The sequence below is a fragment of the Giraffa tippelskirchi genome, chromosome 8, assembly GCF_054371585.1.
Source record: "Giraffa tippelskirchi isolate mGirTip1 chromosome 8, T2T-mGirTip1v1.2.pri, whole genome shotgun sequence".
NCBI classification, from domain to species: Eukaryota; Metazoa; Chordata; class Mammalia; order Artiodactyla; family Giraffidae; genus Giraffa; species Giraffa tippelskirchi.
Window position 1 is genome coordinate 74398648 of NC_137282.1, and position 22119 is coordinate 74420766.

Consider the following 22119-nt stretch of genomic DNA (forward strand, 5'->3'; position numbering starts at 1 on the left):
GTCATGTTGTGATTTGTATGTGCTTAAATGAGGAGCCAGTGGCTGTGCAGGAGACTGTGGAGGGAGGTGAATGGACATGGTTCCATGGGTGCAGGCGGTGGTGACTCGGTGTACGTGGGGCCTGAGTGGGCAGATGAGTGTCCTGGGTGGAGTGGGTGGAGGTGATGGGACGTGATGGAGCAAATGTGGGGCGGGAGGAGGATGGCTCTGAGGAGGGAACTGGGGGTCCAGACTGTGGTTCTGAGCTCTCTTCTTGGCTGTGGGTAGCCGGGAACATCCTAGGATGTCCTGATCTCTGGGCGTATTTCACCACTGTGGGAACTCTCATATTTCCTGTCCTTATACTCACCCCCACTTATCATGAAATCTATTTAATATTTAAACTGTTTCTTTATGGGCTCATGGAATGAAGAGCCTGTGCTCACGCCACAGCACAATGCACTGTATCCCGAGGCAGACCTGGGAAGGTCATGACCCCTGTGCTTCCGGGATGCCCAGAGCTTTGTTACCAAACCAAACGGTTACCACACGGCTTTACCAGTGGCAGCAGGGGACCTCCAACAGGACACTGTGACCACAACAAAATGCTTATCCAGATGTTTTCATGATGTGACCTATCAAATGTATGTGGTTGCTAATTGTGAATTTTGGATATTTCAGTTATTTACTTTGTATGAATTTAGCAAGAGGAGAAAACACTACCTTTTCCAGAGGACTGTTAGTATCACTGTATGATGCAACATAGACAAGTGTTTAGAGTTACCACTCAAAACACGGGTGTAGATCATCACAGTCATCTCAGCAGACCTAGCTCAGTCCCCACAGGAGCACTGTCTCCTCCATAAAGACTGACCAGGCACTCACGTTACCTCCTCTACATCTGTCTGTCTGTCATCTCCCCCGTAGAGCTTACATCATTCTGTCTCTCCAAAACCCTGTGCAGACAGGCTGAGGTCCTGGCAGAGCAGACGTGAGCTAGAGCACCTTCAGGTCTCCTGTTAAGAGTGACTCTCAGACTCCCCATGCCCAGAGGGAAACCTCACCCACTTTCTCAGTGGAATTCAAGAAATGCTGTCTGCTTCCCTCTCTTTGAGCCTCTTCTTTCTCCATCATCAACCTGAGACTCAAAAGGCTATGTTGTGCTTCTTTTTATCATAATTCTCATATAGTTAACACTCATATTGAATATCTAGAATGCTAATCTATTTATTGGCAGAAAGAGGAGTGAAAAAGATGGCTTAAACCTCAACATTTGGAAACCTAAGATGTATATAGTAGCTGTATTCATAATTGCCAACACTTGTAAGCAACCAAGATACCCTTCGGTAGTTGAATGGATAAATATACTGTGGTCCATCCAGAAGGCGGAATTTTATTTCGCTAAAAAGAAATGAGCTATCGAGTCATGAAAAGACACGCTGCTGCTGCTGCTGCTAAGTTGCTTCAGTCGTGTCCGACTCTGTGCGACCCCATAGACAGAGCCTACTGGGGTTCTCCAGGCAAGAATACTGGAGTGGGTTGCCATTGCCTGCTCCAATGCATGAAAGTGAAAAGTGAAAGTGAAGTCACTCAGTTGTGTCCGACTCTTCGCAACCCCATGGACTGCAGCCCAGCAGCCTCCTCTGTCCATGGGATTTTCCAGGCAAGAGCACTGGAGTGGAGGAATCTTAAACGCATATTACTGAGTGAAAGAAGCCAGTCTGCAAAGCCTACTGAGTGATTCCAAACTCTATGACATTCTGGAAATGGTAAGACTATGGAGACAGTACAAAGGTCAGTGGTGGCCAGGCATTGAGGGATGAGGATTGTTTCAATGGTGTACATTGTGTGTGTGGGCATGTACAAGTGTGTGTGTGTGAACTTTTGTTCTCTTTGGCTTTGTGTTATGGAGTTGATTATTGTTTTTTAAGACTACAGTTTAAGAATGAATCCAAACTTTTGATTTTTTTAAAAATATCATCATATACTGTTAATAGCTTTCCAGAAAACTCACCCTATTTCACAAATCAGTGATGCATTTATTGAGCATCAATGTGTTACACAGAGCAGGTGATGTACAAATAGACCCAGGCATCACCTTGACCCTCAGGGAACTCAGTGAGATAGGAGACGCAGAGCAAACTTGTGTTGAATTACGTTTTAATATTCTGTGTAGAGTGCTTGATGTCTCAATAACCTCCTGACTGAATCTCTCCAAACTGAACACGGCAGCATGGCCAGGATCCTCTGTGTCCATCTCATGGTCTAGGTGCTGACGGACCCAACGTGATTCCATATGACCCACCTTCATGACTGCAGAGCTTATGTTAACGGTTAGAGTGGCTGATACAGAATAGACGGATGTAACATGACCACAAGCCAGTGACAGATACTCAGATGCTGAGGCAAGGGATCTTGCACTGTGGAGGCCAGAGTTCTCACCCATGTATCTGTTCCTCCTTAAACCTGTGAAGCCAGGCAGAGCACTGGACACTTACGTTTGCACGAGGGAGGCTTCCCCCTGTTGCTCCACAATCCATCCTCCTGACACACGGCTGTAGCTTGCTGACCAGCATCCAGCTTGAAGCCCTCATTACAATCATAGGTCACTTTACTGTCCAGTGTGAACTCATTCCCCGTAAATGAACCATTTCCTGGGGACTCTGGGATTCCACAGGACACAGCTGGAGAAAAAAATAAAAATAAAAAAATGACAAGTTCAGGGTTATTCTGACAAGATGTGATGAAATTTTCTTCTTTTCTTTTTCTGAGTCTCGTCTCAAAGGTATATAAAACCTGTTAAATATTAGCATTTTTCTTGTGTGGCATAAACAAGCACACTTACAAAGTTGTATGGGTCTTAAGAGTTAATGAGAGACAATGAAAAATGGGTCAAAATACAGTATCTTTTAAATTTGTTATTCCAGAAGTTATGTCTGATGGCTTTCACACAGCTTCATCGCATGGACATTATCAGACGGTCATGGTGAAGAGAACAGTGTAACGTGCTATATTTCATTTAATACGGGAAAGAAAGCATAGATTAATATCTTTACCATCACAAATTTGTCACCATACTGACTCTTTGGGTTTGAGATTTCATTGGAATCAGAGTTAGGAATAGTGCCCCTCAGGTCTTAGAAACCTCCCATAGCTTAAGTCCCTCACCCCATTCGCCAAAGTTTCATTTTCCTTAAAGCACAAGAAATTTTGTTTCAAGACAAATATTACCTTAGCTTAGAGCATCAGTGCATCCATTGTTATAAAATGTATGCATTTACCAACTATCAGTCAGAAAGCAGGGGCTGCAGAACTAAGGAATTAAGGGAGATACTCAGAACAGAAGGCTCAGTCCTACAGGGATGGACGCACAAGCCAGTTTAAAAACAATAGTTAATTTATTTCAACTGGAGGCTAATTACTTTACAATATTGTGATGGCTTTTGCTATACATCAACATGTATCAACCACAGGTATACATGTGCCCCCGCCATTCTGAACCCCTCTGCCACTACCCTAGCCCAAAATGTTGGGCAAGAAAGTAGTACCAAAGAAGCAGGAATTTTTAACAACTAGTAAGATGAACAGAGAAGTTATTATAAGCACTTCCTTCTTAAATTTACTAGCTCTGACCCAGACTTATTTACCATGAGATGAAACAAACAAAAACAACTCTAAAGTTACATAAGTTACAGTAAGGAACCCAGGGTTTTCCCAGGTACTGCTAGTGATAAAGATATCTGCATGCCAATGCAAGAGATGCAAGAGATGTGGGCTTGGTCCCTTGGTTGGGAAGATCCCATGGAGGAAGAAATGCAACCCACTCCAGTAGTCTTGCCTGGAGAATCACATGGACAGAGGAGCCTGGTGGGCTACACTTAATGGGTGCAAAGAGTCGAACACAACTGAGTGAGTGGGCGCACGGAATCCATAGTAACGAAAGGTGATAAGACAGGAATCCCCCCCAAATACACACACAACTCAGGAGCGCTTGTCAAAGGAAATCTGTGCAATCACTAATTTAAGGATCATCTTTTACTCAATCAACATTGAAGATGTTATGGGGTTTGAAGCATCATGGATTTTTAATTTAAATCATTTAAAATATTTCCCGCATAGTTTCCAATGAGAATAGACACCTAGTAAGATAAAGCAGGAAGGACTGGTTGAAAAAGTTTATATAAACATATAATTTGATGGGTAAGGAAGAAGGTCAGAGAGATAGAATTATTCACCTGGGTTAGCACAGTGACTTTGTTTAAAACCTGGGGCTGGAGAACAGACCTGATGCCCAAGTGAGACCTCCTTCTGCTCTATAGGCACCCTGGCCACCTGCGGCTAAGTCTGAGTTTTTTGGTTGCTGTCTTTGTTCTTTTTTTCTGTATCAAAATCTTCAGTAAATGCAATAGGGAGTTATCAGAAGAGTCAAAGAAAATTTAGTGCTGATAAGAATCAAAGTTCTAGAAAAATTAAAACTCTAGAGTTTCTCTGATGCTTAAATTTATGATCAGCTATTTCAACAATCTGAAATATATACATGTGTGTGTGTATGAGTGTATATATACATATGTGTGTGAGTGTGTGTGTATATATATATGTATATATATATACATATATATATACATATATATATATATGTGAGTGTATATGTATATATGTGCATGAGGGTATATGTATGTGTGTGTGTGTGTGTGTGTGTGTGTGTGTGTGAGTTCAGTTCGGTTCAGTTGCTCAGTCGTGTCCGACTCTTTGCAACCCCAGGGAATACAGCACCCCAGGCTTCCCTGTCCATCACCAATTCCCAGAGCTTGCTCAAACTCATGTCCATTGAGTCAGTGATGCTATCCAACCATGTCATCCTCCTTTGTCCCCTTTTCCTCCTGACTTCAACCTTTCCTAGCATCAAGATCTTTTCCAATGATTCAGTTCTTCACATCAGATGGCCAAACTATTGGAGTCTCAGCTTCAACATCAGTCCTCTCAATGAATATTCAGGACTGATCTCCTTTACAATTGACTGCTTTGATCTCCTTGCAGTCTTAGGGACTCTCAAGAGTCCTCTCCAACACCACAGTTCAAAAACATCAATTCTTTGGGGCTCAGCTTTCTTTATAGTCCAACTCTCACAACCATACATGACTACTGGAAAAACCATAGCTTTGACTAGATGGACCTTTGTTGGCAAAGTAATGTATCTGCTTTTTAACATGCTGTCTAGGTTGGTCATAGCTTTTCTTCCAAGGAGCAAGCGTCTTTTAATTGCATGGCTGCAGTCACTAAGTGCAGTGATTTTGGAGCCCCCCAAAATAAAGTCTGTCACTGTTTCCATTGTTTCCCCATCTATGTCCCATGAAGTGATGGGACCAGCTGCCATGATCTTAGTTTTCTGAATGTTGAATTTTAAACCAATTTTTTCACTCTCCTTTTTCACTTTCATCAAGAGGCTTTCTGGTTCTGCTTCACTTTCTGCCATAAGGGTAGTGTCATCTGTATATCTGAGGTTATTGATATTTCTCCCAGCAATCTTGATTCCAGCTTGTGCTCCATCCAGCCCAGTGTTTCTCATGATGTACTCTGCATATAAGTTAAATAAGCAGGGTGACAATATACAGCATTGACATACTCCTTTCCTGAGTTGGAACCAGTCTGTTGCTCCATGTCCAGTTCCAACTGTTGCTTCTTGAACTGCATACAGATTTCTCAGGAGGCAGGTCACATGGTCTGGTATTTCCATCTCTTTAAGAATTTTCCACAGTTTGTTGTGATCCACACAGTCAAAGGCTTTAGCATAGTCAATGAAGCAGAAGTAGGTGTTTTTCTGGAACTCTTGCTTTTTCTATGATCCAACAGATGTTGGAAATTTGATCTTTGGTTTCTCTGCCTTTTCTAAATCCAGCTTGAACATCGTGAAGTTCACAGTTCACATACTGTTGAAGCCTGGCTTGGAGAATTTTGTGCATTACTTTGCTAGTATGTGAGATGAGTGGAATAGTGTGGTAGTTTGAAGATTCTTTGGCATTGCCTTTCTTTAGGATTGGAATGAAATCTGACATTTTCCAGTCCTGTGGCCACTGGTGAGTGTTTTAAATTTGCTGGCATATTAAGTGCAGCACTTTCACAGCATCATCTTTTAAGATTTGAATTAACTCAACTGGAATTCTATCACCTCCAGTAGCTTTTTTAGTAGTGATGCTTCCTAAAGCCCACTTGGCTTCACATTCCAGGATGTCTGGCTCTAGGTGAGTGATCACACCATCATGATTATCTGGGTCATGAAGATCATCTTTTTTGCATAGTTCTTCAGTGTATTCTTGCCACCTCTTCTTAATATCTTCTGCTTCTGTTAGCTCCATACAATTTCTGTCCTTTACTGTGCCCATCTTTGCATGAAATATTCCCTTGGTATCTTTAATTTTCTTGAAGAGATCTCTAGTCTTTCCCATTCTGTTGCTTTTCTCTACTTCTTTGCACTGATCGCTGAGGGAGACTTTCTTATCTCTCTTTGCTCTTCTTTGGAACTCTGCAGTCAAGTGGGTATATTTTTCCTTTTTTCCTTTGCCTTTTGCTTCTCTTCTTTTCTCAGCTCTTTGTAAGGCCTCTTCAGACAGCCATTTTGCCTTTTTGCATTTCTTTTCCTTGGGGATGGTCTAGATCACTGCCTCCTGTACAATGTCTGCTAACTCCATCCATAGTTCTTCAGGCTCTCTGTCTATCAGATCTAATCCCTTGAATCTATTTTTCACTTCTACTGTATAATCATAAGGTCATATCTGAATGGTCTAGTGGTTTTCCCTACTTTCTTCAATTTACGTCTGAATTTTGCAATTAGTAGTTCATGATCTGAGCCATAGTTGGCTCCCTTTCTTGTTTTTGCTAACTCTATAGAGCTTCTCTATCTTTGGCTGCAAATAATATAATCAATCTGATTTTGGTGTTGACCATCTGGTGATGTCCATGTGTAGAGTTGCCTCTTGAGTTGTTGGAAAAGGGTGTTTGCTATGACCAGTGCATTCTCTTGGCAAAACTCTGTTAGCTTTTTCCCTTCTTAATTTTGTACTCCAAGGCCAAATTTGCCTGTTACTCCAGGTATCTCTTGACTTCCTATTTTGCATTCCAATCCCCTATAATGAAAAAAACATCTTTTTTTGGTGTTAGTTCTAGAAGGTCTTTTAGGTCTTCATAGAACCATTCAACTTCAGCTTCTTCAGCATTACTGATTGGGGCATGGACTCAGATTACTGTGATATTGAATGGTTTGCCCTGGAAATGAACAGAGATCATTTTGTCATTTTTGAAATTGAACCCAAGAACTGCATTTTGGAATAAGACCCAGTTTTCCCCACAGCCAGTCTCTCCCACCAGGAAGCTTCTATAAGCTTCTTATCTTTATCCCTCAGAGGGCAGACAGAATGAAAACTACAATCACAGAAAACTAATCAAACTAATTATATGGACCACAGCCTTGTCTAACTCAATGAAACTATGAGCCGTGTCATGTAGGGCCACCCAAGATGAATGGGTCAAGGTGGAGAGTTCTGACAAAATCTGGTTCACTGGAGAAGGGAATGGCAAACCACTTCAGTATTCTTGCCTTGAGAGCCCCATGAACAGTATGAAAAGGCAAAAAGATATGACAGTGAAAGGTTAACTCCCCAGGTCGGTAGATGCCCAATATGCTACTGGAGATCAGTGGAGAAATAATTCCAGAAAGAATGAAGACACAGAGCCAAAGGAACAAGAACACCCTGTTGTGGATGTGACTGGTGATAGAAGTAAAGTCCGATGCTGTAAAGAGCAATATAGCCTAGGAACCTGGAATGTTAGGTCCATGAATCAAGGTTAATTGGTCAAAGAGGAGATGGCAAGAGTGAACATCGACATTTTAGGAATCAATGAACTACAATGGACTGGAATGGGCAAATTTAACTCAGATGACCATTATATCCACTACTGGGGGCAAGAATCCCTTAGAAGAAATGGAGTAGTCCTCATAGTGTGTATGAGTATATATGTATACATATGTGTGTGTATGAGTGCATATGTGTGTATATATATATGTATCTGTGTATACGTGTGTGTGTGTGTATTTCTGTGTGTGTGAGTGCATATGTGTGTATATATATATGTATCTGTGTATACGTGTGTGTGTGTGTGTATTTCTGTGTGTGTAAGTGTATATGTATATATATATGTGTGTGTGTGTGTGTGTGTGTGTGTGTGTGTGTGTGCTAGGTCACTTCAGTCGTGTCTTCTCTGTGACCCTATGGACTGTAGCCCACAAGGCTCTTCTGTCCATGAGATTCTCCAGGAAAAAAATACTGGAGTGGGTTGCCATTTCCTCCTCCAGGGGATCTTCCCAACTCAGGGACTGAACTCACATCTCTTACATCTCCTGCATTAGCAGGTGGGTTCTTTAACAATAGTGCCACCTGAGAAGCCTTGTATATGTGTGTCTATGAGTGCATATATGTATATGTGTGTGTGTGTGTATGAAGCAATAAAAATTCACAGATGGAAAACAAAAAAACATAGACATATGGACATCATTTTGAACAAAGTATTGATAATAATGAAACTAAAACCTTGGCTTTCTGAAGCCATTCCTTTGTGGAGGCAATGCATCAGTGGGAAGGCTGCTAAGTGTTTTACACAATATTCAGCTTAATTTACTGAATGCAGTAAATGCCCTTTATGATCCTGCTCTCAGAGTATTGCCAATATCTTATTTTCTTGCCATTTTCTCTGAGATTTCACTCCAGCAATCATTGGTTCATTCCCACAAACCTTAATTTCTCTGCCACTTGCTGAAGCGTGCCCAGTGGCTCACTTCCCTACGATTCTCATTTGGGGAGAATACTGAATGGAATGACATTTCTCTGGCAGGTTAAATGTGGAAGAAGACATTCCACAAGCACGTCTGAAGCCCTAACTTGAAAGGATTCAGACCCAAGAGGGCCAAGCAGTAAAGCTTTGTAACTATTTCTGTTAAATCTGGAAGCTTACGGCACAAGTGAACCCTGATTTCCAGGACTTAACAAGACCCACTTCATGTTGTCTGATCAACAAATGGGAATCTTTGTTTGGCCTTGTGCTGTAGGTTTTAGACCCTAGGGTGTCCTAACATCAGGCTATTTGGCAGAGCTTAAAATAGAGGTTGGCATTCTACTGAAAATGGAATTCTTACAGTTCTGATTCAATGAAGAATAGATGGAACAATTCTCATAGCCTTGTAAATTTATGCTTATGAGACTAAGGCAGTTTTCTGCTAAAATCTAATATGATCCGTCTATTAATTCTGGAAATTTTTCATGATAACTACATGACAAATATTCCTTAGATCACTTTTTAAACATCAATTAGCTAAATGTATGCAACTCTCAAAACTTGGAGAACTTTCTTACTTTTGGTGTAGCTAAAGGGAGTAAAATTCCTTGTGCTTTATATTTGTTTTTTGTTTTATTGTACTAATATAGCATTATATTGCCTGGCAACTCAGACCAACAATCTCATACTCATATCATGAAATTTATCTTCTGTCTGAGAGCAGAGGTTTTAAAGTCAGACAGCTGAATCAGCTCCAGCCTCACATTCAGCAGCTCCATGACCTGAGTTACTCAGTAACTTGTCCCATTGCTCTCAGATTAATAATGCTCACCCCAAAGGTAACTCTGACGACAGTATGAAATAATGTGCACAAAACCATTAGCGCTGTATTGACACCATGTAGGCTCTCAGTAAATGACTGTATATTACTGTTTCATGCATGTGTCTTTAAACACACACATAATTTATTCTTATTTCTTTTATAAATAAAGATATGAATTGCAAGGAACAACTCCTTTAAGTCTGTTTGTTAAAGAGAGCAAAGAGGAAATCAGAAGGAAGCTGATTTACTTCTATCACATATCTCATGAGCAAGCTGACATTTTGGTTTCAAATAAATGGAAGTGACACTCCAGTTTCCCGTGTTGCAGGCTCCTTTAACAGCACAAGGTCCATTTGACATTATTTTCTTTTCATATTTAAGGCCATACAAAGAGCAATTTTTCTTGTCTCTGCAAGTTTCAAGAACTTCTCGGACTGTTTCCTACTTCTTTCAAATGCTTGTTCTCTGTAACTTACAGTGGCTCCTTTCTGGAGCTGCTCAAGCTTCAACACCTCACCATTTGCTTTATTTTTATTTCTTTTCTTTTTTCTTTGTTTCCCCTTCAAAAGCTCAGTGATTGCTGGACTTGGACTATTGCCTTAGACTTGGAATTGTCATATCTTGATATCCACTCCATTCTACTTAACGTCCAGAGGGGCTCTGCCCACATCCGAGGTCACCGCTGACCCTCACGCAGATGCTAGACAAACTCCAGGCCTCAGTAAACTGCTCCCCTGGTAAGTGGGAAAGTCGAGTGAGATCCTCTGATTCACCCCTTTCCTCCTGCTGCTCTCATTTGGTGGACCACAATTACTGTCTAAATATTTAAAAATTTGCTTCATACTGGTGGCCTTCTCATTGCCCATCACCAATATCCTAGTACACATCCCCGTGACCTCAAAACGGTCTACTCTCCCATTATATGGACCCCACTCATAGGTCTAGGGCAAACTGAGAGGAAGGGCCACCCATAAAAGGGAAGAGAAAGAGTGTCCAGAAGCAGGGTTTTCTGTGGCCTGGTTTAGCTAAGAAGTATGGTATGTAACGGTCCTTGCCTGGTGGTTCAGATGGTAAAGAATCTGCTTGCAATGCGGGAGACCTGGGTTTGATCCCTGGATTGGGAAGATCCCCTGGAGGAAGGCATGGAAACCCACTCCAGTATTCTTGCCTGGAAAATCCCCATGGAAAGAGGAGCCTGGTGGGGTATAGTCCACAGGGTTATAAAGAGTCAGACATGACTGAGCACAGCACGCACACACACACACATGGTCTCAGAGGAGCAATGTTTTAGGCTACCATAAATGCTCTTCTTTTCCCCACAGGGGTTTCAAAAAGGCCGCTACCTAAGTGCCATGCCAGATGATGGGTGCCCTTGCAGGCCTGAGGTTTATGTACCCACAAGCCTGCAGCTTCAGCAGCACAGAAACCCACTCTCTGTTCAGAAGGACTTATATGCTCCTAGCTTCTCGTCTGAATGCTTCCTTGAAAGGGAGGTGTTAAGCTAGATCCGGAAACATTTGAGGAACGGCAGATGCATTGTGCGCAGTTTTCTTCCCACTCACCCTGTGCTGACTGGGGATTCTGTTCCAGCTTTAAATGAAACTATGACAGATCTGCAAGTGCAAGAGAAGGTCTGCCAAGCTTACTGGAGCCCATGTTAGTGCAACCATTAATGATAACTGTTTGTTACAAAAGAAAACAAAGAGAAAAATACAAAGCAGTCTAATAAGCCTGCAGACCAGACAGAGAAACACTGTCACTTATAAACAAGACACATATACCCCCATATTTGAAGCTTTGCTTTTGTTACAAGCCAATCCTTGCACTTCCTCCCAAGCAGCTCTCTGTACAGAAAAATGTTTTTAAAGCAAAATCTTGGGGGCAGTCTTACTGTTAACAATTTATGAAAAATGATCCATCTTTGGATCAGCAGTTCTTGGGTTTCAGCCCTGAATTTGTAACCTATGATCTGTGTGTCCCAAAGCGTATACCTTAGCAATCTTTGATCCTCAGTTCCCTCATTTGTATAAAGAAGGGCAAACTCAAAGTCCTTTTGGAGAAATTTAAAATCTACAAAGTGGAGGGGCAGTCCCAAGATGGCAGAGGAATAGGACGGGGAGACTGCTTTCCTCCCCACAAATTCATCAAAAGGTCATTTGAATGTTTAGCGACTTCTACAAGACAACTGCTGAACATTGGTGGAGGACACCAGGCACCCAGAAAGGCAGCCCAATCTCTTTGAAAGGAGGTGGGGTAAAATACAAAAGACGAAAACAGAGACAAAAGATTGAGGGATGGAGATCCATCCTGGGGAGGGAGTCTTGAAGGAGAAGTTTCTATACAATAGAAAACCCTCTCACAGGCGTGTCTGTGGGGGAGCTTTGGAATCTCAGAGGGAAACATAATGGGGAAATTAAAAAAAAAAAAACCCACAGACTATGTGCCTAACCACAACTGCCAGCAGAGAAGTGGCCCAGACGCTGCACATCCACCAGCAGTGAGTGGACGCTGGATAGGGAGTCATGGCCTGCGTCGTCAAATTGTTCGTCCTTAGGGTAAGGACTGGGTTGAATGCCCTGAGGACAATCTCAGGGAGCTAATGTGACATAGCAACCCAAACAATAGGATCACCAAAACTAAATAAATAAATAAAAAGGACAGCAAGCAGGCTGCCATTTAAGGCCTGAAGAGGATGAGAAAATACTTGAGGAGATAATATTTGAAAACTTCCCTAAAATGGGGAAGGAAATAGCCCCCCCAAGTCCAAGAAACCAAGAGAGTCCCAAACAGGAGAAACCCAAGGCAAAAGACCCCAAGACACATATTAATCAAACTTACAGCAATTAAACACAAAGAGAAAATATTAAAATCAGCTGAGAAAAGCAACAAGTAACACACAAGGGATCCCCATAAGGATAACAGCTGATCTTCCAACAGAAACTCTTCAGGCCAGAAGAGAATGGCAGGACATAATTAAAGTGATGAAAGAGAAAAAACTACAACCACGATTACTATACCCATCAAGGATCTAATTCATATATGAAGTAAAAATCAAAAGTTTTTCAGACAAGCAAAAGCTGAGAGAATTCAGCACCACAAAACCAGCTCTTCAACAGATGCTAAAGGATCTTCTTTAGACAGGAAACACAGAAAAGGTTTATGAAATCAAACACAAAACAACAAAGTTAATGGTAATGGGATCACACTTATCAGTGATTATCTTAAATGTAAATGGGTTAAATTCTCCATCCAAAAGATAAAGACTGGCCAAAAGATACAAAAAAAACCACATATATATTGAGGTGAGTCTCAAAAAGAGAGTATAGTAACACAATAATAGTAGGGGACTTTAATGCCCCACTCACACCTATGGATAGATTAACTAAGCAGAAAAGTAGCAAGGAAACACAAGCTTTAAGTAATACAATGGACCAGTTAGACCTAATTGATATCTACAGGGCATTTCACCCCAAAACAATGGAATTCACCTTTTTTTCAAGTGCACAAGGAACATTCTCCAGGATAGATCACATCCTGGGCCATAAATCTAGCATTAGTAAATTAAAAAAAAAAATTAAATCATTCCAAGCATCTTTTCTGATCACAATGTGGTAACATTAGGTGCCAACTACAAGAAAAAAAAATACAAAAAGCACAAATGTGTGGAGGCTAAACAATACGCTTCTGAATAACCAACAGATCAGAGAAGAAATCAAAAAAGAAATCAAAATATGCATAGAAACAAGTGAAAATGTAAACATGACAACCCAAAGCCTATGAGATTCAGTGAAAGCAGTGCTATGAGGGAGGTTCATAGCAATCCAAGCCTATCTCAAGAAACAAGAAAAACACCAAATAAACTACCTAAATTTACACCTAAAGCAACTAGAAAAAGAAGAACAGAAGAACCCCAAAGTTAGTAGAAGGAAAGAAATCATAAAAATCAGAGAGAAATAAATGAAAAAGAGATTAAGGAGTCTACAGCAAAGATCAGCAAAACTAGTAGCTGGTTCTTTGAGAAGGTAAGTAAAATACACATACCATTAGCCAGACTCATCAAGAAAAAAACGGAGAAGAATCAAAACAATAAAATTAGAAATGAAAATGAGTATACTATCCAAAGCAATCTATAGATTCAATGCAATCCCTATTAAATTACCAACGGTATTTTTTACAGAACTAGAACAAATAATTTCACAATTTGTATGGAAATACAAAAAACCTCGAATAGCCAAAGCAATCTTGAGAAAGAAGAATGGAACTGGAGGAATCAACCTGCCTGACTTCAGGCTCTACTACAAAGCTACAGTCATCAAGAGAGTATGGTACTGGCACAAAGACAGAAATATAGATCAAGGGAACAAAATAGAAAGCCCAGAGATAAATCCACGTAACTATGGACAACTTATCTTTGACAAAGGAGGCAAGAATATACAATGGAGAAAAGACAATCTCTTTAACAAGTGGTGCCGGGAAAATTGGTCAAACACTTGTAAAAGAATGAAACTAGAATACTTTCTAACACCATACACAAAAATAAACTCAAAATGGATTAAAGATCTAAATGTAAGACCAGAAACTATAAAACTCCTAGAGGAAAACATAGGCAAAACACTCTCCCACATAAATCACAGCAGGATCCTCTATGACCCACCTTCCAGAATTTTGGAAATAAAAGCAAAAATAAACAAAAGGGACCTAATTAAACTTAAAAGCTTTTGCACAACAAAGGAAACTATAAGCAAGGTGAAAAGACAGCCTTCAGAATGGGAGAAAATAATAGCAAATGAAGCAACAGACAAAGAATTAATCTCAAAAATATACAAGCAACTCCCGCAGCTGAATTCCAGAAAAATAAACGACCCAATCAAAAAATGAGCCAAAGAACTAAACAGACATTTCTCTAAAGAAGACATACAGATGGCTATCAAACACACAAAAAGATGCTCAACATCACTCATTATTAGAGAAATGCAAATCAAAACCACAATGAGGTACCATTTCACACCAGTCAGAATGGCTGCTATCAAAAAGTCTACAAACAATAAATGTTGGAGAGGGTGCAGAGAAAAGGGAACCCTCTTACACTGTTGGTGGGAATGCAAACTAGTACAGCCACTATGGAGAACAGTGTGGAGATTCCTTAAAAAACTGGAAATAGAACTGCCATATGACCCAGCAATCCCATTGCTGGGCATACACACCGAGGAAACCAGAATTGAAAGAGACACGTGTACCCCAATGTTCATCGCAGCACTGTTTATAATAGCCAGGACATGGAAGCAACCTAGATGTCCATCAACAGACGAATGGATAAAAAAGCTGTGGTACATATACACAGCGGAATATTACTCGGCCATTAAAAAGAATACATTTGAATCAGTTCTAATGAGGTGGATGAAACTGGAGCCCATTATCCAGAGTGAAGTAAGCCAGAAAGAAAAACACCAATACAGTATACTAATGCATATATATGGAATTTAGAAGGATGATAACGATAACCCTATATGCGAGACAGAAAAAGAGACACAGATGTATAAAACAGTCTTTTGGACTCTGGGAGAAGGCGAAGGTGGGATGCTCTGAGAGAATAGCATTGAAACATGTATATTATCATATGTGAAACAGATTGCCAGTCCAGGTTCGATGCATGAGACAAGTGCTCAGGGCTGGTGCACTGGAATGACCCAGAGGGATGGGATTGGGAGGGAGGTGGGAGGGGGGTTCAGAATGGGGAACACATGTAAACCCATGGCTGATTCATATCAATGTATGGCAAAAATCACTACAATATTGTAAAGTAATTAGCCTCCAACTAAAATAAATTAATTGATTAAAAAAAAGAAAACAAAAGAAAAAGAAAATGAGGAAATCACAACAGACAACACAGAAATACAAAAGATCATAAGAGACTACTATGAGCAATAACATGCCAACAAAATGGACAACTTGGAAGAAATGGATGAATTCTTAGAAAAGTATAACCTTCCAAAACTGGACCTGGAATAAACAGAAAATCTTAACAGACCCATCACAAGCACTGAAATTGTAACTGTAATCAAAAATCTTTCAACAAACAATAGCCCAGGACCAGACGGCTTCAGAGGTGAATTCTATCAAAAATTTAGAGATGAGCTAACACCTATCCTACTTAAACTCTTCCAGAAATTGCAGAGGAAGGTAAACTCCCAAACTCATTCTATGAGGTGACCATCACCCTAATACCAAAACCAGAAAATGATGCCACAAAAAAGAAAACTACAGGTCAATATCACTGATGAACACAGATGCCAAAATCCTCAACAAAATTCTTGCAAACAGAGTCCAACAACATATTAAAAAGATCGTACATCATGACCAAGTGAGATTTATTCCAGGGATGCAAGGATTCTACAATATTTACAAACAAATCAATGTGATACACCACATTAACAAATTGAAAGATAAGAAACATATGGTTATCTCAATAGATGCATAGAAAGCCTCTGACAAAATTCAATACCCATTAATGATAAAAACTCTCCAGAAAGCAGGCATAGAAGGAACACACCTCAACATAATAAAAGCCATGTATGACAAACACATAGCAAACATTATCCTCAGTGGCAAAAATGTTGAAAGCATTTCCTCTAAAATCAGGAACAAGACAAACTTACCCAGTCTCACCACTACTATTAAACATAGATTTGGAAGTCCTATTCACAGCAATCAGAGAAGAAAAAGAAAGAAAAGCAATCCAGATTGGAAAAGGAGAAGCAAAACTCTCACTGTTTGCAGATGACATGATCCTCTACAAAGAAAACTCTAAAGACACCACTATAAAATTACTAAAGTTAATCAATGAATTCAGCAAAGTTGCAGGATGTAAAATTTAAACATAGAAATCCCTTGCATTCCTATACACTAACAATGAGAGAACAGAAAGAAAAATTAAGGAAACACATGCATTCACCACTGCTTTGAAAAAAATAAAATACTTAGGAATAAATTTACCTAAAGAAACAAAAGACATATATAGAAAACTATAAAACACTGATGAAATAAATCAAAGATGACACAAAGAGATGGAGAAATATGTTCGTGGATTGGAAGAATCAATATAGCGAAAATGAGTATGCTACCCAAAGCAATCTATAGATTCAATGGAATCTCTATCAAACTATCAATGGTATTTTTCACAGAACTAGAACAAATAATTTCACAATTTGTATGGAAACACAAAAAACCTCAAATAGCCAAAGCAATTCTGAGAAAGAAGAATGAAATTGGAAGAATCAACCTGCCTGACTTCAGTTCAGTTCAGTTCAGTCGCTCGGTCGTGTCTGACTCTTTGAGACCCCATGAATCGCAGCACACCAGGCCTCCCTGTCCATCACCAACTCCTGGAGTTTACCCAAACCCATACCCATCGAGTCGGTGATGCCATCCAACCATCTCATCCTCTGTCGTCCCCTTCTCCTCCTGCCCCCAATCCTTCCCAGCATTGGGGTCTTTTCCAATGAGTCAACTCTTCGCATGAGGTGGCCAAAGTATTGGAGTTTCAGCTTCAACATCAGTCCTTCCAATGAACACCCAGGACTGATCTCCTTTAGGATGGACTGGTTGGATCTCCTTGCAGTCCAAGGGACTCAAGAGTCTTCTCCAACACCACAGTTTAAAAGCATCAATTCTTCGGTGCTCAGCTTTCTTCACTGTCCAACTCTCACATCCATACATGACCAATGGAAAAACCATAGCCTTGACTAGACGGACCTTTGTTGGCAAAGTAATGTCTCTGCTTTTAAATATGCTATCTAGGTTGGCCATAAACTTCATTCCAAGGAGTAAGTGTCTTTTGATTTCATGGCTGCAATCTCCATCAGCAGTGATTTTGGAGCCCCCAAAAATAAAGTCTGACACTGTTTCCACTGTTTCCCCATCTATTTCCCATGAAGTGATGGGACCAGACTATACTACAAAGCTATAGTCATCAAGACATTATGGTATTGGCATAAAGAGAAATATAGATCAATGGGACAAATAGAAAGCCCAGAGATAAACCCACATGCCTATGGATACCTTATCTTTGACAAAGGAGGAAAAAAACATACATTGCAGAAAAAAACATCTCTTTGACAAGTGGTGTTGCAAAAACTGGTCAACCAAGTGTAAAAGAAGGAAACTAGAGCACTTTCTAACACCATACACAAAATAAACTAAAAATGGATTAAAGATCTAAATTTAAGGCCAGAAACTATAAAACTCTCAGAAGAAAACCTGAGTTGAACACTCTCTAACATAAATCACAGTAAGACCTTCTATGACACACTTCCCAGAGTAATGGAAATAAAAGCAAAAATAAACAAATGGGACCTAATTAAATTTAAAAGCTTTTGCACAATGAAGGAAACTATCAGCAAGATGAAAAGACAGCCTTTAGAATGGGAAAAATAATAGCAAATGAAACAACTGACAAATAATTAATTTCCAAAATATACAAGGACCTTATGCAGCTCAATACCAGAAAAATGAACAACCCAATCAAAAAATGGGCCGAAGAACTAAACAGACATTTTTCCAAAGAAGACATACAGATGGTTAATAAACACATGAAAAGATGCTCAACATTGCTCATTATTAGAGAAATGCAAATAAAGACCACAATGAGGTATCATCTCATGCTAGTCAGAAAAGCCACCATCAAAAAGTCTACAAACAATAAATGCTGGAGAGGGTGTGGAGAAAAGGGAAGCCTGTTACACTGTTGGTGGGATTGGCAAACTGGTACAGCCACTATGGAGAACAGTGTAGAGATTCCTTAAAAAATTGGAAATAGAACGACCATATGACCCAGCAATCCCACTGCTGGGCATACACACTGAGGAAACCAGGATGGAAAGAGACACATGTATCCAAATATTCATTGCAGCACTATTTACAATAGCTAGGACGTGGAAGCAACTTAGATGTCTATTGGCAGACGAATGAATAAGGAAGTTGTTGTACATATATACAATGGAATATTACTCAGATATAAAAATGAACACTTTTGTGTCAGTGCTGATGAGGTGGATGAAACTGGAGCCTTATTTTACAGAGGGAAGTAAGTCAGGAAAAGAAACACCAATACAGTGTATTAACACATATGGAATTTAGAAAGATGGTAACAAAGATCCTATATGTAAGGCAGCAAAAGAGACACAGATATAAAGAACAGACTTTTGGTCTATATGGGAGAAGGGGAGGGAGGGATGATTTGAGAGACTAGAATTGAAACATATATATTACCATATGTAAAATAGATGATCAGTGCAAGTTCGATGCATGAAGCAGGGCACTTAAAGCCAGTGCTCTGGGACAACCCAGAGGATGGGGTGGGGGTGGGGGTGGCTCAGGATGGGGAGGCAGATATGCACCCATGGGTGGTTCATGTCGATTTATGGCAAAAAACACAATAATGTAAAGAAATTATTCTCCAATTAAAATAAATCAATATATTTTAAAAAATCTACAAAGTGCTTTGCTCTTTAAGTGAAGTTCATTTCCAAATAAAAATAGGACTCACCCATAAATTGAACATGACAATATCTATCCATTTAATTATTCAGCTTATCTACTATGCCAATGTCTGTCTTACAACTGGTATACTGAAACCACTTACATTTATTATAACCATGGATATGTTAAGACTTAAGTCTGCCATTTTATTTTTCTTTCTGTTTTCTTTTTCAGCCTTCCTGTCAGTTACTTGAACATTTTTAAAACTTCATTTTGGTTTACCTATAGCAGGTTTTTAGCCTATCTCTTTGTGTTGCTTTTTAAAGTCATTGTTCTAGATATGAATTATATATACACAACTTCTCATGTCTATTGGTGATATTTGACCATTTGGAGGGATGTGTAGAAAGCTGACATTATTTTATAGCCCTTTGCCCTCCCCTACTGATCAGTTCAGTTCAGTTGCTCAGTCGTGTCCAACTCTTTGCGACCCCATGAATTGCAGCACGCCAGGCCTCTCTGTCCATCACCAACTCCTGGAGTCTACCCAAACCCATGTCCATCGAGTCAGTGATGCCTTCCAACCATCTCATCCTCTGTCATCCCCTTCTCCTCCTGCCCCCAATCCTACCCAGCATTAGGGTCTTTTCCAATGAGTCAACCCTTCGCATGAGGTGGCCAAAGTATTGGAGTTTCAACTTCAACATCAGACCTTCCAATGAACACCCAGGATTGATCTCTTTTAGGATGGATTGATTGGATCATCCTTTAATTATTTTTTCTGTATACCTTGAGAACTACATTATACATGTTATAATTTTGCTGCCAATGTCAAACAATTTAGAACACACAAAGGAAATGGAAATTCCATTGTATTTACTCATATTCTTGCTCTTTTGTGTTCTTTTTTCCCTTCCTGATGCTCTAATTTTATTATATTTCTATTGCTATTTATTTAGAGAATTTCCTTTACCCTTGCTTTTAAAGTATGTCTGCTAGAACAAATTCTCTTAGTTTTTCAGCATTTGGTAATAACTGGATTTCCTCTTCATTCCTGAAGGATATTGTTGTTAACCATAGAACTCTAGATTGATTGTTCTCTCCTTTCAGCACTAGAAGAATGTCATTTGATTTCCTCTTGAAACCAGGTTGTTGATGGGAAATGTTCTATAATTTAGATCCTATTTTCCTGTCAGTAATCCATTGTTTCTGTCTGGATATTTTCAAGATGTTTTTCCTTTGTACTTAGTATTCAGAAGTTTTACTACAATGTACTTGATAGGCATTCTTTTGTGTTGCTGGTGCTTGGGATTCAGTTAACTTTTTTAATCTGTTAGGTCCACATACTTAGCCAAATTCGGGAAGTTTTCAGCTATTTCTCCTCAATTTTTTTTCAGATTTTCCCTCTTTCTCCTTCTCTTCTGGAACTCTGAAGACACAAATGTAGAATCAGAATTTTTAATGTTTATTGCAACCTTCCATAACATACTCTCTGAGTCTTTCGATATTTAGTTCAAAGTACAAGACTACATGAGTGGAACAAAGGGTCATATAATCTATTAAAGACCCTGATGCTGGGAAAGATTGAGGGCAGGAGGAGAAGGAGGTGACAGAGGATGAAATGGTCGGATGGCATCACTGACTCAATGGACATGTGTTTGAGCAAATTCTAGGAGATAGTGAAGGACAGGGAAGCCTGGTGTGCTGCAGTCTCTGGGGTTGCAAAGAGTTGGACACATGACTGAGCACACACACACATACCATGGAACTAATTTGTTGAAAGATTAAAATACATCAGCATGTTATAGAGTTAGGGTCTCTGAAAGAAAACAGAATGTGTATGCTCAGGCACCTGAGGGATTTATTTCTCTCCAGAAATGTCTTTATGAATTCTCATGTTAAGTTTCTACTTTAAATTTTTATTTAAACAATTCAAATAATATCATTTCCTTGTCTCCATTCCTATTAATTAATTAGTTTGAATTTTAAAAATTATTACATAATTTGAGGAGGGTAAAACAATATTTCCATTTTACATATTTGTTGTTGTTCAGTTGCTCAGCTATGTCCAACTCTTTGTGACCCTATGGACTTGAGCATGTCAGGTCTCCCTGTCCTTCACCATCTCCTGGAGCTTGCTCAAACTCATGTCCATTGAATTGGTGATGCCATTCAACCATCTCATCCTCTGTTGTCCCCTTCTCCTCCTGCCTTCAACCTTTCCCAGCATCAGGGTCATTTCTAATGAGTTAATTCTTCGTATCAGGTGGCCAAAGTATTGGAGCATCAGCTTCAGCATCAGTCTTTCCAATGAATATTCAGGATTGATCTCCTTTAGGATGGACTGGTTTGATCTCCTTGCTGTCCAGGGGACTCCCAAGAGTCTCCTCCAACACCACAGTTCAAAAGCATCAGTTCTTTGGTGCTCAGCCTTCTTTCGCATATAATGGAGATAAACTCAAAGCTGAGTAACGTGAAGGACCACTGAGAGCAAGTGGAAAGTGAACTAAAGGCAAATAAATGCCCCTTATCTTCTTTGAAAAGCCCGTGGGTCTTCTGTGATCACACAGCCAGCTGGTTTGCTAGTACAATTTTTAATTGTTTTTAAAATTGACTCCTTTTGTTAAATTTGGAAAAGATGGGGCTAGAATTCAGGTCACTTGACATGGTCCATGTCCTTTCCAATCTGACATCCACAAAAATAAACACAAAGTGGGAATGGAAAGGAGGGGAAGAGAGGAAGAAGGGAATATTTGATGGTTTATGATTTAATTATTAATGATTCTTTTTTCTAAAATGAGTTTCCTGATAATTTAATTCTAACATGAAATAGTGAGGAATACTCTTGAGGTATACAGACACAAAACTTTTGTTTTCCTCCTTTTGAGTAGGACCTTAGTTACACAGTTGATATTAATAGTTATTTAATCATTTAAAATCATTAACTTCCCAAATGTCATAGGTATTTAGCATGACAGGCCTGAGTTATGGTCTCCTTAGGCATGAAACAAGACTCC

The 22119-nt window shown here is 39.7% G+C and overlaps 1 protein-coding gene across 1 annotated transcript in view; it reads right to left on the bottom strand.

Moving 5' to 3' along the window:
- Positions 1-22119, bottom strand: part of CSMD1 (CUB and Sushi multiple domains 1) — a 1578457-nt gene that overhangs the window by 92751 nt on the left and 1463587 nt on the right. The window contains exon 49 of the mRNA XM_081517452.1: positions 2478-2663. Coding sequence (XP_081373578.1) covers positions 2478-2663 — 186 coding nt within the window. The remainder of the gene's footprint in view (positions 1-2477; positions 2664-22119) is intronic.